The sequence below is a fragment of the Melopsittacus undulatus genome, chromosome Z (assembly GCF_012275295.1).
Source record: "Melopsittacus undulatus isolate bMelUnd1 chromosome Z, bMelUnd1.mat.Z, whole genome shotgun sequence".
Classification (NCBI taxonomy): domain Eukaryota; kingdom Metazoa; phylum Chordata; class Aves; order Psittaciformes; family Psittaculidae; genus Melopsittacus; species Melopsittacus undulatus.
Window position 1 is genome coordinate 60,591,240 of NC_047557.1, and position 17,333 is coordinate 60,608,572.

Here is a 17,333-nt window from a genome sequence, read left to right on the forward strand (position 1 = left end):
AAAGGCACTTCCTTCACCCTGTCCCCAGGATAGTCTGTACGGCTATGACTTTCCCTGCATGCAGTGATAACTGAGCTGTGATGATGATGATGTGACTCACTTCCGTTACTCCCAAAACCCCCGAGTTTAGCCAAATTTACCAAGTTTTATCACCAACTTTAGCCAAGTTTAGTACCTCAGCAGCAAGAACCAAGTGTCCAGATGTCCAGTGGCTTGTCCTTCTACTGGCTTACAGTCTCAAACCATAGGACACATGGAAATGATCACAGCATGCAAACTCCACACATTTTCTCAGTTAAGCTGATTTCACCCAAATTTGGCTTATACAGCGGTGGGCCATGAGACTAGATCAACTGTGTGAAGTCCTTCTCCCCTCTGAAGCCCGAGCTGCTGTCTCCCCATTGGCTACATCTGGAAGGAGAGGACCAAGTGTGACTCAAAGGGTGGTAGCAGGGCAGCACTAGCCCATGTATAGGCTGCCCTGGACATACTTTAAAAGGCTCACCTGAAGTTCCTCAAATTGGTTACTACCAGTATGGCTGAAAAAGAACTGTCCCGCTTCCAGAGCCGCCTTACACCCTGGCACCAGCACAGACATAAGCAGCTACACAAAGGAGCTGAGCTGGTGGAAAGCCCAAGTGGCGGGTTTGTAGTCAAAACCACAACGACTTCCCGACCCAGACACACTACACGGCTCACGAAAGGAAAGGTGGCTGCCCCACCATCAGCAACGGCACCACAGGAGGAGCCACGCAGCCACCCCAGACCCGCCTCCTGCGCGGGGGTCCCTCTGCACACGGGTGGTGGGTGCCGCCGCAGGGTAGACGAGGTGTCCGGGGAAGGGCTGAGGGGCAGGCCCAGCAGAGCAGCAGCATTGCGGGGCGGCTTCCGGGTACCGGCCGCACCGGGAAGGTCACGGTCACCCCAGAAGCTCTTCGGTACGAAGCGGGACATGACGGGGGGAAGGAGGGGGGACGGTCCGATAAGGCACACAGCTCAGCTGCGCATGCGCCCGTCTCCATGTATGCCCCGCCTCTCCGCCCGCCGCGCAGAAGATGGTGGCGTCGTGAGTCGTGCGGCGGAGTCCCGAGCCCGCCCCGCCATGAGGAACCTGCGGCTGCTGCGGAATGGCGGGTGCCGTTCCGGCCCCACTACCGGCACCCCGCAGTGCTTCTGCCTCGGCGCCGAGCCCGGCACGGTCCTGGTGGGCTCCCAGCACGGCCTGCTGGAGCTGGGATCCGCCCGGGACGCGGTGAGAGGGTTTCCTTGCCATTTTTTGTATGCTCTATCTGTGAAGTCTGAGTGAGCCCTTAGGAGTATTGGCACACGCCAAGCAGCTGTCCGTGAGCATCTTCATGTTGACACTGGGTGTAGAAGTATTAAAAGGGGAGGATAAGAGATAATTAGTAACGAATTGGAAGTTGTAGTATTGCCCCATGTTGTTTGCCCCTTATGTGAGCTTTCTTGTTGTCTGTCTAGCTCTTTTAACATAAGAGGACCTTCATAGTTTTCTGTAGGTAAGTGGAGATAAGTACTTGCACATAGCCTATTTCCTGCTGCCATCTGCATACTTCTGCGGTGTAAGACTTTGTGTAATTGCAGTAGGATGAGATGTACCTGTGGATGTTATTCTGTCACTTTTGCGAAAGTCACGCGGAGATGATGTGTAGTTAAAAAGTCATTGGTTTCTCTACCTCAAGGTGACAAGAGAAGTTGACTTAACTGTGGAGGGTTTCATGCCTGAGGATGGAAGTGGCTGCATCGTGGGTATTGAAGATCTTCCAGAACAGGAGTGTGTGTGTGTTGCTACAGCAGCTGGAGATATCCTACTGTGCAATCTCAGCACAAAGCAGGTAAAATGACAGGAAGGACAGCAATACTGAGGGATTTCAAAGGAAAAGATGACACTTTTAATTTAGGGGCAGTTGTATGTTTGGTGGATGTTGAGCTGTGGCTGTTCTTTTCCTGGGCAGATGAGCTGATGTTTGTGGGAACCTCGAGTAAACTCAGAACATGGGCTCCATCAGAGAAGCAGAATGGAGTGCCTTGCCTGTTGACAGCCATAGTCCTTTATGTTTGCTCAGGGGCTCTTGGCAGTCTTAGAGAAGTAGGCTATTGTTGAGACTAGGTACAGTGTAAAGTAATTAGTTGTTATTTACCTTTTTATTATTATCAGTCAATGCAGAACATTGTGCTGACATGACTTAACTGAAGAGAGAAGGTGTTATGCATTGTGATTTGAAGCCCTAGAAAATACTAAAGGGAAACCAGAATATCTTAGCTGAGTAAATAGGCAGGAACTGAGATATTTGCTTTCTGTTCCTTCCTTGGTGTTAGATTTGTATGATCTTCAGCAAGACAAATACCACAGCAGCAGCCTCTGAAATCTGTATCAGCTCCTGCAGTACCAGCTCAACAGTGCAGGTGTAGGTAGGCATGAGATGACAGTGGTCTGTCTGGGTTAGCTGTCAGATTGTGATTATTTGCAGCTCCCCTCTTTTGGTTCATGTTTAGGTTTGATTCGCAGATACCGCTTAAATTCACAGTTGTAGCTGAAAAATGTGTCTGATATTGCAACTTAAAACATGTTGTAAGGGAATAGAGATGAACAAAAGATGGCGATACCCAAGACTTCTTGCACTGATACATGGGTCAGAGGTTTAATTTCATATCTTTTATTTCACAGCTTTTTGGTTCACTTTCTCAGTTTTAAGGTTTGTTCTTTTGGTGCAGTCTAGGCACCAAGAAAGAAATCCTGAAGGTACTCTGGTTGTTCAGAAACCTTTTGCATGTGGGTATGGTTACTGTGCCCACCAGTGCCCAGTCCCACTTTTTTTTACCTTAAAAGATTGTGACACCCAGCCTTAATTCCTTGAATGGCCTCCTATTGCTGTTTATCACAATTGTTCTGTTCCATGCCTTTTACAAATCAGGGTAACAGTGCATGACAGAAGTTCCCTGCCCACTGCTGTTGCTTATGTACTTGTGATGGCCCAGTAAAACTGGCCCGTTTTTTCATAAACTTTGGAGTTAGTGCAGCTGTATACAATTGCCAAATTCAGCATGCACAAGCTGATCAGAGTTTTAATGGATACAGTGCCCATTAACTGCATGTTGAAATTCTCAAGGTAAGAACCATTATGGCTGTGTTTTGTGACTTCAGTATGTGTACTGATGTAACTACAGACCCAATCAGGCAATATTAGTGTTAACTAATCAGGCTGACATAAGACTGAGAGTTGCAAACCAAAGAGCTTATTAAAACTATGTATGGCAGAAAATGCTAGTCTGTAGGTTATGTGGGCTGTCATGCCTAAACATTCCGGAACCATCTTTGGTTTGAAATGTTTATTTTCTTTATTCAATACAAAGAGCAAAGTATGGCTTGTTACTTTCCTAAGTAGGAAAGAATCTCAACTCTCTTTGTGACTGATTGCTTTTGTGCTGGGATGGTGTTTCTGCACTTCTGTGATCTTACTTTGGTCTTGCAGGTGGAATGCGTTGGAAGTGTGGACAGTGGCCTAAGTACCATGAGCTGGAGTCCTGACCAGGAGCTTGTTTTGTTAGTAACAGGTATCTGCAACAGTCTGTAAGGTTTCTGCCAGTGAAACTCACTGTGGCCAAAATCACAGAATCGCAGTTAAGTTTAAGATAGAAGAAGCAAAATACAAATTTGTGTAATTAGAATTCAGTGAGATTAAAAAAAAACCCAACCTGATCCAACATAGGAGATCTCATTTCATGATGCATGAGATGGTTTTGGTGATAAAAGCAGAAGCTGTTCAATCCAAAAAGCTGAGTGTTACAGAACAGTAATTAGTCTTTCAGATCTTCCAAAGAAATACATATAATCTTGCTTCTAAATTGTGAAGGCTCCTGCTTTGTATCTCCATTTGATTTCTTAGTAATGAAAATTGCTCCTTGTTATTTAGTAGGAAATGCATGTGTCACAGGCTTAACTTAGGTACAGAAATTACAGGCTCAACTTAGCTGCAGGTGTGTGTCACCCAGAAAGTAAAGTTATCTTTAAGCAAAACAGAATCACGGGATGCTTGAGGTTGAAAGGAAACTCTGGAGATCACCTGTCCTACGCCCTTGCAAAAAGCAAGTTACCTGGAGCGAATTGCTGAGAACTGTCCCCAGTCAGATTTTGGATGTCTCCAAGAATGGAGACCTCACAACCTCTGTGGGCATCCTGTTCCTGTCTGTGAATGCACTTACAGTAAAAAAATGGTTTTCTTTTAATGGAATTTGCTGTGGTTTAGTTTGTGCTTATTGCTTCTTGTGCTGTCACTCAGCACCACAGTTTGGCTTTGTCATCTTTACTGTACCCCACCTCCCACATAAGATGTTCATACACACTGATGAGATGAGCCATGAGCATGGCTTCTGTCAGGCTCCCCTCATGTAACAGATTCTCCAAACCCTTTAACCATGTGTGTGACCCTTTGCTGGACTCACTCCAGTATGTCTTTTTCTGTCTTGTACTGGGAGGCCCAAAATTGGAGCCAGCATTATACATGAGTCTCACCAGCACTGAGTAAAGGAGAAGGATCACCTCCCTCAACCTGCTGGCAACACTGCTAATGCAGCTCAGGATGCTGTTGGCCACCTAAGCAGCAGGGACATATTTCTGATTCATGCTCAGCGTGGTGTTCCCCAGGAAACAGGTCATTCTTAATGCCAAGCTGTTTTCCAACTGCTTGACTTCCAAGTCTGTCCTAGTCCATGAGATGATTTTGTTCCAGGTGCAGGTGTGTTGATGAGGTTCTTGACATCCTGTTTTGACTGCATAGCAATGTCCCTGTGGAGAGCAACACAACATTCTGGTATACCTGCTATTCCAGTTTTGTATCCTCTGCAAACTTGCTAAAGGTCCCATTTCTCCAGGTCATTAATGACCATTAATGAAAGTGTTAAACATTGGCCCTAGTGTCCAGAGGCATATCCCTGGTGACTGAACTCAGGCTGAATTTTCTGACACTGATAGCAAGCTTTTTAGCTTGGCAGTTCAGTTGATTTTCAGTCTAGCTCACTGTCTACCCTGTTCTTCATGAGTTTGTCAAAAGCTTTATTAGGGTCAAGATACATGACATCCATTGTTCTCCCCATATCCATTAAGTTAGTCATCTCATCCTAGAAGGCCATCAGGACTTCTGCTTCGTAAATCTATGCTGACTGTTTCCAGTCACCTTGTTCTTCATATCTCAAAATAACATATTTTAAGAGTGCCAGGTTCTTTGAAGGGGAAATGGACTTTTTAAGGTAATGCCAGTAAGAATGTTTTTGAAGCAAGAGCCTTAGAAGTGTTTTGTTCCAGTTTGTGACTTTCTGGTTTGAAGGATGTTTCACTTTGGTATCATATTACTGTTAGAAATGTTTCTATGTTTGAGTCCATGATAGAATAGTAGGACAACACACGAGAACATTTTTTTATTTGCCAGAGATACCATTGCCAATACTGTATTCTACCCTGCAGGTCAGCAAACGCTCATCATGATGACAAGGGAATTTGAACCACTTACTGAGAAGCAACTCCACCAAGATGAGTTTGGAGAAGGTGAGGGGTGCACCGAAATGAAGTTCTAACTGATGTCTTTGGTGTGTGGTGTGCGTGTAGAAAGTAAAGAAATTAGCTGAGCACTTACTGGGCCCAAGGAGGCATTTTAGAGTACTGCTGGTGGGCAGCTGAAAGGGAGCACCAGTATTTTACTTGACAGTATACATTCAAGTGCATTCTCTGTACTAGAGGACTTTCTGGGCAATGTGCATTTCCTGCAAATTTTTAGAATTAAACCTGGATGGAAGGTGTGAGTGGCTTGGAGCTGTGGTTGCATTTACCTTGCTGTGCAGAGTACTGCTGCAAAATTCCACTACAATGATTATTTCTTTTTCAGGAAGGTTTGTAGCTCTTGGATGGGGTAAAAAGGAGACACAGTTCCATGGATCAGAGGGAAAACAGGCAGCACATCGCAAACAGATGGTATTATGCTAGTTCTCTTATGTTAGGCCTATGCTGTCTCTGGGGAAACATGTATAATAGAGTTTGTTATTCCTGCGGTGCCAGTTTGCCACTGCCTTTCTGGTAGCTGCCTTCATAGGCTTCTTCTGTTTCTGTTGTTATCTGAAATGTAGCATTTTTATCCTCCTAATTTAAGGCAGCATCTGGGTGTACTTAGGACCGTTCGTACAGAGCTCAAAAAAAGAAGATTTGCAAGTGCTAGTGCTTGCAGCAATAAAGCTGCCCTTAAATCAGCATGACAGGTTTTGTTTAATATATGCTCTATAGAAACATCCATAAGACCAAGATAAACAGTATGTAATTTGGCTGAGAGGAGCAGAAGTAGCAGTAGTTTGATATCCCAGAAGGCAAGAGTATAACATTTTGGGCTAGTGAGCATCAGCAGTCATACGAGGCTTCTCTGTGTTCCTGCATATTTTAGCTCTTTGGTCCTTTGTCTAGCATTTCCTTGTTTTAGTTTTGTTTTCTCTACTTTTTATTTGGTGGAAAAAACATTCCACTGCTGGATTTTTCTTTCTGTGTGGAAGTTTCAAAATTAAAAACTCCTGCTGAAATTTGGCAGGCCAGAGTGCAGACATGAAATGTGGCCTCTTCTATCTTTTACTGTTAGGAGGGACAGGATGAGGTTTGGCTGTATCTGGGAAAATGTGCTTAATTTGGCAAAGTTAAACCTTTGAACAGCTGGGTCTTCATGTGTATTCTGTTGAGATTTTGTTTTTTCCCTGTATTGTTCTGTGAAGAGTCTGTTTGCCTCAGAGAACACTACTCATCCCAGCCTCTGTCTGCCATGCAAACTGCCTGCATGTCACACATTTCTCACCTTTCCCACTTTTCTCCTTCCAAGGGGTCATGACTCCAGGAATAGATCAAACCCTAATTTACCCTCATTTCCAGCTTATGCACAGCTGGTCTAAGGTGGAGGGGAAGGATAGTGTGTGGTCATGTGAATAGACAGTCATATGCACTTGCAGGAGGAGCAGATTGAATTTACAGACAGTTTTAATAACTGTATTAATAACATCTGAATAGTGAATTTAACTTTGAAGCCTTAAGATTTTTTTAACGGTTTAATTTCATGCCAAGGCTGTTGAAAGAGCTGGCTTAGCAATGCAGCTTGCTTAGACAAAGACAGCAGTTGCCTCCCAAGCTTTGATGCAACTTTCTTTTATGTGACTTCAGGAAGTATCACCTACTTCAGCCTGGGATGATGGCAGGCCTCGGGTGACGTGGAGAGGAGATGGGCAGTTTGTTGCAGTGAGTGCTGTGTGTCCAGAGACAGGTATGGGACCAGACTTCTTTGAAACACAAATATGTAAGAGGATTCTAGAACTAGGTGGTGTTCATGGTCTCTTGGCCACATAAAGCAAAGGTGAATTGAGCTAGTTATTTGCTCTTTTCTCTGTTTTCTTCTGGTGTTCTCAGAGGAATGATCTTTTGAACACTTTATTTGCAGTTTGGTTTTCAGTCCAGTGAGAAGCCAGAAGAGGTTGCTACTGAGTAGTTATTATCTGAATTACATCTTTCACAGGTGTTAAATCACCACTCAAGCTCTTAAGCAATCTGTAGGCTCGCAGTGCCAAGTGGATCGATCTGTTTGGGTTGCCATACCTACTGTCCATCATACTAGCAGTTTGGCCTTGCACATTTCTGTTTAAATGCTAGCAATACTTTTCCCTAGGTTTTACCCTACTGAGTACTTTTCTTACATTACACTCTTACATTTCTTGTAGGACTGTAATTGATGTCTTCTATAACTACTACTACACAGTTTAAATGTATCACTCAACATACCAAACTGCACCAAATTACACTGCTTTACACTAGTTTAGGTTTTTGCCTTCAGTAGTGTAGGTTAGGGAGGATTTTGCATTTTAGCAAGACTTTTAACATTTCTGTGGTGAAAATTGGAGAGGGAAATGGCTATGACTGAGCTACATCAGACCGAAATTCCTATTCAGTTCCTTTAGGGTCACTCATTTACTATGGGAGAACTGACTGAGAAAAAATAAGTTCTTGCCCCTTAAGATGTAAAGAGAAATCTCCTTTTTCTTCATGTGCATCAAAATTTGCCCTCCTACCTTCATAAAACTAGAAAAGTCTCTTCCCAGTGATTTCTTCACCTCATTGCTCTCTCAACCTGTAGGTGCTCGGAAGGTCAGAGTGTGGAACAGAGAGCTTGTGCTACAGTCGACAAGTGAACCTGTCTCAGGATTGGAACAAGCGCTGTCCTGGAAGTGAGTAGTAAAAGAATCTGCATACTGGCAGCAGTGTTGCTTTTTATTCCCTGGTCACAGTCTTTCATCGTAAATTTCATTTCTCTTGTCTATTTTCCCAAAATTTAAAGAAAGCTTTCTTTTGATCCAGCATGAGAAAGAGTAGTCCTTAAAACTCTGAGAAGTATAATACTTGGATTACTTGTGGGAAGAAGGGATAGACTCTCTGCACAGCCTCTATGTCAAGTGGTTTTGGGCTCAACTGTGTAAATAGCTCCCTTTGCCAATGCTGACATTTTGCTTACCTGAGGATGTCATGAGCCTAGGAAAATGTCTCTGCTGCACCTGTGACTTTATCTAAACAGTGCTGAGTAAAATACATCCTTTGCTGTCCTTTTATTCATGTCTGGAGAAAATACGAGATGACTAGTGTTCAAAATGATATTAAAGTGATTATGTGAACAACCACTTTTCATATGGCTCTTTTTTAAGGCCCTCTGGAAACCTGATAGCATCTACGCAAGAAAAACCCAACAGGCATGATGTGGTTTTCTTGGAGAAGAATGGACTTCTTCATGGGGAGTTCACCCTCCCATTCCAAAAAGGGCAGGTTAAGGTAAATGCTGTGTCTAGGCTACTTTGGTTAGAGTGTAATGGAGACAAGGATTAGATATTTTCCAGATTCTAGAAGGCAGTTTTTAACTTACTGCTAGTCCTATTTGAAAAAGAGACCTGAAAGACAACAGTGAAGAAGCCTATGGAGAAGATGCACTGCCTTCTGCAGGCCTGTTTTACAGACAAAAGTACAGGGTGATTGTAGCCCTGGGATGTTTCTGGGCCCTGTATGCTTTCTACTAAGCAAATGCTTCAGAAATGCTGTTCAGGATGTCAGCTATTGCAGGAGTGAGGCAAAATACTCATCCATAATAAGAGAAGTGAGAAGCTACTCCTATGGTGTTAATTCAGATTCTGCCTTTGGAGGCTGAGAGGTCTCTTGGCAGGTGCTTCCTCAGTGCCAAGGAAAGCAAAGAGAATGCTGCTGACATCCTTGTGGGTGTATCAACTCTTCAGCTGCGTGGAACCACTGTGAATGATTCTGCTTCAGCTCTTGGAAGCTTTGCTATATATGAGGGCTATGTTACTATGTTAATTATTAGTATGTAGAGTTAGTGTGTGTGTGTATATGTATATATATATATATGTATAGTTAGGATAGATAACCGTGCACCATTACATAAGGAGCCACTTATGGTCTTGCAAGACATTTGGGAGCATACCCACCCTACACCCTACAGAAGCAACAATATTAGTAAGAGCTGTGTGTGTTTCTGCAGGTTAATGAACTGCTTTGGAATGCAGATTCTACAATTCTGGCTATATGGCTGGAAGACCTGAAAGTGGACAACTCCAGCCCAAACAGTTATGGTGAGAGCACTATGAGGGGCTCTGGCTTTTACACTTGTCTGTGTTGTTAGCAGTTGGTATTCCTCTGCAAGTTAGGAGATGCTGGGGAGGCTTACCTCCAGCTTTGAGACCCATATGCAGAGCAGGAAGAACTGGTAGTTCAGCCTGAGCTCAAAGCATGTTCTGTGCTGCTTTAAGTGGTATTAACGGAATTGTAAAGGTGTGAGACCTTCATAAACCATGCATGCCTTCTCACAAGGGAAGCTCAAAGAATTCTAGCACTGGCTTTTTGCAGGAAGTCTCTTGCTAAGTTTTCTTATGCTGGGTGTTTTATGGCACAACTCTAGGCTGAACTACTATTTTTGTTGCACTTAATTCACCGCTTGAAAAGCAGTGGTGATGGTGAGGGTTCGAGATAGGTCTCCATAGCAGTCTGTAGTAACCATTTGTTTTTCTATAGTTCAGCTGTGGACCACAGGGAACTATCACTGGTACCTGAAGCAAAGTCTACATTTTGGTAGCTTGGAGGAGAATCGGTTGGTGTCACTTCTGTGGGACCGAGAAAACCTGTATAGACTGCATGTACTCTGCCAGGGTTGGCATTACCTCTTCTACGACTGGCACTGGACCGTAGACCATGGTATGGGGGAGAATAGCCAGCACATGGCAAATGTGGCTGTCATAGATGGAGGTAAGCAGTGGGACTGCTTGTTTGCTCTAAGGTCAAAAGAAGTGGCATAGCCTTTGGATGGGATTATGGTAGTTCTTCTGTTAGCTGCTGTTTCTACAAAGCTGTTAGTGAGGGTCATTTCACTAACATTGATGGAAGCTTCAGAGGTGGTTCAATGGAGTTAACTACAGCTCTGTTTCCAGTAACATTGTTCCTACTTTCAATAAAGAACCTAAGAGCCTCACTAACATTTAGGCTGGATTACATCTTGCCTTATTTTTTTCTCTTCCACAGATAAAGTGCTTGTCACAGCATTTCAGCATGCTGTGGTGCCTCCACCCATGTGTACCTATGAGCTCCAGCTCCAACAGGCAGTTAATCAAGTTGCATTTCACACAGATCCCAAACGTAGTGGAGACATGGCTGTCCTGGATGCTGATAACAAGATCTCTGTGTACAGATATGGTGAGAGCATGTTGCACTGTCTCATTAAAGGAAACTCTCTGTTCCTGAGAGCATTAGCCTGGAGGACTAGTAGAGTGATGGTCCCTCAAGCCTTCAGTCATAAGGAGCGAGATACATCTAGTTAATCTGTGGGTTCAAGCTCCATTCTTTAATCTCCAGTACTTTTGTGTGACACAGTACCATTTGGTGGTACACTGGCTGTGTGAGAAGGAATCGTTCAGCACTTAGCTATGTGCTTATGCTGGTAATACCTCCCTGACTAGTTTTGGCTTGAGTAAAGTGCAGCAAGCAGTATCTTATGTTCTGATGGCTTGCTGCTGATTGGCACTGGACATGTCTTGAAATGGCTACTTAGGGTCTGTCTGATGCATCTAGCACTTCCCAAAACAGTCTTATATAAAATGTAATATTCAAGACACTTCTTGCTCTCTCTTGAGTTTTGTAATGTGACATTCCGAGGCAACTGTGTTTCTGAGGGTAAGTGTTAATGAGGATTAGGTGATGGCTGTGCATGGAGGGATGCTATTTTCTGACTTCTGTAGTTTCCTGCAGCATCTCCCTTTTGATAAGAATGAAAATGGAAGGGGCTTTGTTTGCAGGATCTCTAAACTCTGCTTTGTTCTGTGTTTGCTAGGACAAAGCACAATGAGTGACCCCACTGTCAGGTTTGGAGCTGTGGGTGGAAATGGATTTAAAGCAGCAGTAGAAACGCCATACCTGGATAAAACCTACAGGTAATACAGAACTCTAATATAGCTGTAGTGGGGAGAAAAAGATGGCCATATGTTTTAGAGGTTTTAGCTCTGACCATTTGTCTTGAGATTTGAGAGGTGGTCTGATAACACGGTTTCATTGTGCTGACACTGGCTGCAGCTACTGCTAAGGATTGGGCAGCGCAGTAGGCACTTATGAGAAATGCTCTTGTCTGATCTCTTGGTCTAGTGGGAGCAGTGACTGTCAGTGACAGCACTGAAGTAGCCTTTCCCGTGCCTGATGCTCTTGGTATTGTGGGATTCCCTGTGTCTCATCCTTCCATCTCCACCCTAGCCTGTGTCAGGGTTCATGCATTTGCTGACTGTGTTTGTGTCCTGGAGTCCTTTTAGCCATGCTGTGTCTGAACAGCCACGCTGTGCCTAGAAAGACCTTCACTTCTACAGTGAAGTGGCCTATGGAAATCAGATTCTATCTGCTTCCCAGTCTCTCTTATTTTGTGACAGAGTTGATGTGGGCAGCACCAACAATGAAGTGATGAATCCCCTGGGCCTCCGATTTCTCACCTGGCTGCCAGATGACAGCTTCCTCGTGGTTGGTCAGGGCCAGGATGCTGCTCAGTCTGTCCTTCACCATCTGACTGCAGTGCCTCACAAGACTGAAGCTGAAGAGCAGCTCCTCAGTTTATGGTACTAGAGATCTGACAATTGTGGGGGAAGTCTGAGAGTGCCTCTGAGCAGTGCCTAGGAGGAATTAAGTCTCTCAGTAGACATGCAGCCTGGAGGCTGTGGGTTGGGGAGCTTGACTTTTCTTGCAGAAGAATCAAACAGCTCATGAAGCTGCCCACTGGTTAACACTTGCATTTAGTCCTAATGTCTACACCCAGCCTGACAGGAGGCTGTATGCTAGCATGCCTGTGTCAATACAGGATAGCTCTGTTCCTTTGTATGAATTCCAGGCCCTTGGGGTGGGAGGAGGAGCTGAGTTCCTCCATTCTACCCTTTGCTCACCGTTTCCAAGGTCAGGAAGGGGACTGGTAGCCCTTGTTACTCCTGTCTTCCTTCTCCTCACCTGCTGGGCTTTGTGGAGTCAGTTAAGCTAAAACCAGATCACACAAGGAAGCCACCCGGGGTTTCCCAAAGGGATCCTGTGAATTGCTTTCTGAGGAACTGGCACAGGAAAGACAGACTGATTTGCGTATGAACTACAGAGCAGAACAAAAGAAGTGTGGGCTCTGGAGTGCTTTAAGTATGCAGACAGTGCCTAGCACAGTTAGGCAAATGACTGTTGGCTGGAATTGCTGGTGCAATAGCAAACATTAGCTGACACAGGTGTGACAAGACTGCAGAAGGTCATTACATGAACAAGATATCTTTCCATGCTGGAGGTGTGTATTCTTCAGTCAGGCCACAAAAAAAGCAGGATCCTAGATATTACATATATCTCCTGTGACTGATCTGTGTCTTTTGTGTCTTGCTCTAGGTTGTCTGTTCCTGTAGACGGAGAAGTGATCAGCCTGTGCTGCAGCCCAGCAACCAAAACTGTAGCTCTGCAGCTGGCTGATAGACAGATCCTGAAATACCTCTGGGGTAAGCTGGGCCCTATTAAAGTACCTGGTCTGAGATGTAGTTATTACATATTTTCAAGAGGTTTAATGAGATGAGTTGACTTTCAGGGACATAGATGATTCTTGCTGGTAGTTGGTCCTGCCTTTCATGATCTGTCTGCTCCCAGAAATGGGCCCAGATTAGTGAGTTGTGTCAGAAAGCAGTTAGTGTAGGTGAGAGTAATAGTTCAGACTTTGATTTGAGAGGAATATGATTGGTTTAGTGGTTTCAGAAGTGTTGACTGACTGCCACATCATTGGCACTTCTCTCGTTTCACAGAGGAAAAAGGTGCTGCTAAGCCCCTAGAAGCTACCACCTTCTCTGCTGTGTCCTAGACACCTTTTGTGTCAGCCATCCTCCTCTCTGTCAGATAATGTATCTTATTCCCAGCTCGGGTTTTCTTCAGATACATGCCATGTGGTTGTAATGTTTGAATCTTCAGTTGTCTGGGGAACTGTGTGATCTTCTTTGCTCTTCAGAGGCTTCTGCTCCGGTCCTTGAGCCCTGGAGGACTAGCAGTGGCTGTGCTGTTCAGTTCCCCTACCCTTGCATGCAGATGTCTATCACAAGGATTGGTGGTGAAGTAAGTAAGACTGAGCAGACTAAATCCACTATTCAGTTTTCTTTGTATCATATGTGCAGCGTAATCCTCTCCTAACAGCATTCTTTGTAAGACGCTATGCAGAGCTGAGAGCATATCTTTCCTTGTCTTGTAGAGCATTTCTGATGTGTGGCATTTAACACCTGCAACACATCAGAATCTCAGAACACATAGAATTTCCATATTCTATGAATAAAATAAATAATGTCATTGAAGAGTGAGAAATTTCAGATTTAAATTTCCAGCAGTCACTGCTCCAGTGTTTTGGAAACAGGATTTTGTTCTGTCTTAACTGAATGTACCCTACTAGCAAATATGGCTGCATTGAGTTACTGCATCTTTCATTCTACTGGTCTTTCCTATTGTAGATGGTTTCTTGATAGTTACAGCAGCTTAATGAGCAGCTAGCTCTTTTCTGGCAGCTTGAGTTTCTGTTCTTCAGCATGCATCCAGGTGAATGCTATATGGAGTTGCTTTGCTCTGCTCTGAACTACTGCTTTTATTTTGGTATTTTGGACCAAATGCTGCTGAATTTAAAAAAAAAAAAACATAACTTATCTGGTATGGTTTTTGCTTCTGTTATATTACTGTGCAGTTTCTGTTACAGGGTAAAGCAAGCTGGGTTTCCAGCGAAAAGTCTTTAAAGACACTTAAGTGCTCCTGAAATAGAGGCTGCATGACTTCTTGTCCAGCTTCTCCAAGTAATTCACATGGGGTACTTGATATCTAACTGCAAGGCACTTCAGTGCTAGTCAGTGTTGTGAAACCCTGGAGGTTGTGACAACATAGCTTACTTGTCATCCTTTTTATTTACAGGAAGTGATCTTGGGCCTCACAGATCGATGCAGGTTTATTGTTAATGATACTGAGGTACCAAAGTGTTTGCTTCTCATTGTATCCCATTTTCCTCTGCCAAAGGCAGTTTTCCTGTTCCACTCTATATAGTGATAAACTTCATGATTTTTCTACAGGTGGCTTCCAATATCACGTCGTTTGCAACATACAATGAGTTTTTATTGGTGACCACAAACTCCCACACCTGTCAGTGCTTCTGCTTGAAGAACATTCCACTGAAAGGTAAATGCCAGGTGTGGCTGCCTGCAGCTCATGGCCATTGTCTGGGAACCACAAGAAGTCCCTATTTTTCACATCCAAATTTGCTGCTTGCTGTATTTGGGTCACTCAGAACAGCTTCTTAAGAGATGGAGGAAGAAAGCTGTTTTCAGGAATCTACTAGAGAGCAAGGAGCACAGGGAACTGACTTTGTATGTCACGTGTCCTTCTCAGAGAGCAGAATTTGTGCTGTAGTTGTTATCCCTTCACCATTTTCAACAGCTTAGCCCTGCATTCTTTCCCTGCTCTCCAAGTCCAAAAAAAAAAAAGAGCTGTGCAGTATTGCAGGTGTGTGGTAGAGAAAGAATCCCGGTAGAAGGGGTTTCTGGTGGCATCTGGCTGTAAGGGATATGAGGACCCTGAGAAAGGCAGGGTGACAACTTACCTGGCCTTTACATCTTTCAGTGCTCCTTTCACCTGTTGAGCTTTGTGATCCTGTTGTATAGAGGACATATATCCTATGTCCTGTATGACAAAGTAGGGTATAGAGAACATATCTCCTATATGTCCTCTATATCCTACTTTGTGTACAGCAGAGCTGAACTGAGGTCGTGTTCCTCTCTGGAACCATTGAAGATCACTGGCATATTATTGACTCAGTGTATCCAGTATGACCTTGCTGGGCCACATAGGAAAGCCTGACTGGGGCACTATGCTGCAGTATGCCATGTATGCTGATAAATATGCTGTCTTCAGTCCTTCAGGCTGGCCTGAGCAGTGCTGCTGCACCCAACAGTGAGACCCTGCGCAAGGTGGAGCGAGGTTCCCGTATCATCACCGTTGTACCCCAGGACACAAAGGTTGTGCTGCAGGTCAGTGCTCTGTCCACATCTGCTGTCAGGGACCCTAGTGAGGCTCTCAGTGTGCAACTGGCCAACCTGCAAACAATGTGCAGTGCTACAGAACTGCTGCCCTGTACTGTAACTGCTACAGCACAGCACCTCACAAATCTCCAGCTTTAGAGGGATTTTGGGCATACCTGTAGGAGTTAGGCTCAGCACAGGCAGCTGGGTATAAGTGGGAAATTCCTAATGGTTGAGGTAGCATAATGCTGCATATTGTGGCACTCACAATACGTACCTCACGGTGAATCTCGGACACACCTCTTAGTACTTGCTGTATTTGCTAGCAGCCCTCCATTAGTCTTGTCACTAAGTTTTTCTGAAGTGCAGAGCTCACTCTTCAGAACCAACAAAGGTTCAAGAATGGAGAAGGATGGCATTTGAAAAACATCGCTGGAGGTGTGTAGCCCAGCTTCCTGAAAGCAGGTCTAACCTGAAGGCTTGATGAGGTTGCTCTGATTCTTCCCTCATAGAGTGGAGTCCAGGCTCCTGAGAAAGGACTGTTTCTGAGCTGAGAGAATTTTCATGTATTTTTCCACAGTCATTGGAATCATGTTCTTTGAAGTGAACAGGTCCATGCATCTGCAAGTGTCAGACAGGCCTTGAAGACTGACTAGTCCTCCCTTTGCCTTCAATGTAGGCAGAGTAGCTGTACATTATTAATTGCATGGATTTGGTCTTGCAGATGCCAAGAGGAAATCTGGAGACTGTTCACCACCGAGCTCTGGTTCTTGCACAGATTCGGAAGTGGCTAGACAGGTAAATGGCACTGGTGTAGTATGGTCTTCCTTCCCCCACTATGAGCTGTTAGAGGCTGGCTGGCCTGGTTGTGTTGTACTGGAGAAGAGAGGGAGGCTAAATTCAAAGAAATTGGCTGTCAGTGAGTATGAAACTTTCTGGCACTACCAGCTGGAAATGCAGCTTTCAGCAGCCCCAGGTGCTTCTTCACCACTGGGCTTATAAGTGTGCTGAGTCTGTGTGAATAGCAGAAAACTTCATCTGCTCCATTATCTATATACTTCAGTCACTACATGACAGAGTTTGCTGGTTTTCGTATTTTATTTAATTGATTTACACTGAAGTTTTTCTGAAATGGAAGTAGGTCCATTAGATTAAAATGTTTGCTGTTTTAAGAGAGGAAATAAATAATGGCGAAAACCTGCACTGCTTCCTGGTGTGCTGGTCTGTCCCGCTACAGAAGCTGGCAATGAACAGGATTGACTTTGCACTTTCTTTTTCTGGAAGGCAGTCTGTATGGCTTATTGCCTAGGCTGTTCCTTTCCCAGGGGATCTGCGCTTACCTCCAGTCAGTTGCCTTTATTTGCAGATATTGCACCTATGCACTGCCTGAATTATTCTTCTGACTCATTCTCCCAGGCTTATGTTCAGGGAAGCTTTTCAGAGTATGAGGAAGCTGCGAATCAACCTCAATCTTCTCTATGACCACAATCCCAAGGCAAGTATACACTGTTCTATTGTTTTCAATATCTGTCTAGCCTGGAATCCATTGACATGGAAGAGTGGGCTCAAACAAGTAGGTGGTGCTGTCATTTCTGCTTTCAGAGGAAATGGCTGCTCTGCACTGCTGCATCCTCATGCAGGCAGATCAGATTTCGTATTTCCTTGTACACTCAGAGAAGGTCGTAATGTACTTGTTCAGAATAACAGTAGTAACACTCTTGTCT

The 17,333-nt window shown here is 44.4% G+C and overlaps 1 protein-coding gene across 1 annotated transcript in view; it reads left to right on the forward strand.

Annotated features, from left to right (window-relative positions):
- Positions 1 to 1,041: 1,041 nt before the first annotated feature.
- The window catches only part of ELP1 (elongator acetyltransferase complex subunit 1), a 29,150-nt gene continuing 12,858 nt past the window's right edge, over positions 1,042 to 17,333 (forward strand). Inside the window, exons 1-20 of the mRNA XM_013130770.3 lie at positions 1,042 to 1,252; positions 1,701 to 1,853; positions 3,492 to 3,573; positions 5,480 to 5,560; positions 5,898 to 5,983; positions 7,202 to 7,301; positions 8,166 to 8,256; positions 8,728 to 8,851; positions 9,570 to 9,660; positions 10,100 to 10,330; positions 10,604 to 10,774; positions 11,409 to 11,508; positions 11,992 to 12,174; positions 12,968 to 13,074; positions 13,572 to 13,675; positions 14,510 to 14,563; positions 14,665 to 14,770; positions 15,503 to 15,618; positions 16,334 to 16,407; positions 17,026 to 17,104. Of these exons, the coding sequence (XP_012986224.2) occupies positions 1,103 to 1,252; positions 1,701 to 1,853; positions 3,492 to 3,573; positions 5,480 to 5,560; positions 5,898 to 5,983; positions 7,202 to 7,301; positions 8,166 to 8,256; positions 8,728 to 8,851; positions 9,570 to 9,660; positions 10,100 to 10,330; positions 10,604 to 10,774; positions 11,409 to 11,508; positions 11,992 to 12,174; positions 12,968 to 13,074; positions 13,572 to 13,675; positions 14,510 to 14,563; positions 14,665 to 14,770; positions 15,503 to 15,618; positions 16,334 to 16,407; positions 17,026 to 17,104 (2,283 nt within the window). The 5' untranslated portion in view covers positions 1,042 to 1,102. The remainder of the gene's footprint in view (positions 1,253 to 1,700; positions 1,854 to 3,491; positions 3,574 to 5,479; positions 5,561 to 5,897; positions 5,984 to 7,201; positions 7,302 to 8,165; positions 8,257 to 8,727; positions 8,852 to 9,569; positions 9,661 to 10,099; positions 10,331 to 10,603; positions 10,775 to 11,408; positions 11,509 to 11,991; positions 12,175 to 12,967; positions 13,075 to 13,571; positions 13,676 to 14,509; positions 14,564 to 14,664; positions 14,771 to 15,502; positions 15,619 to 16,333; positions 16,408 to 17,025; positions 17,105 to 17,333) is intronic.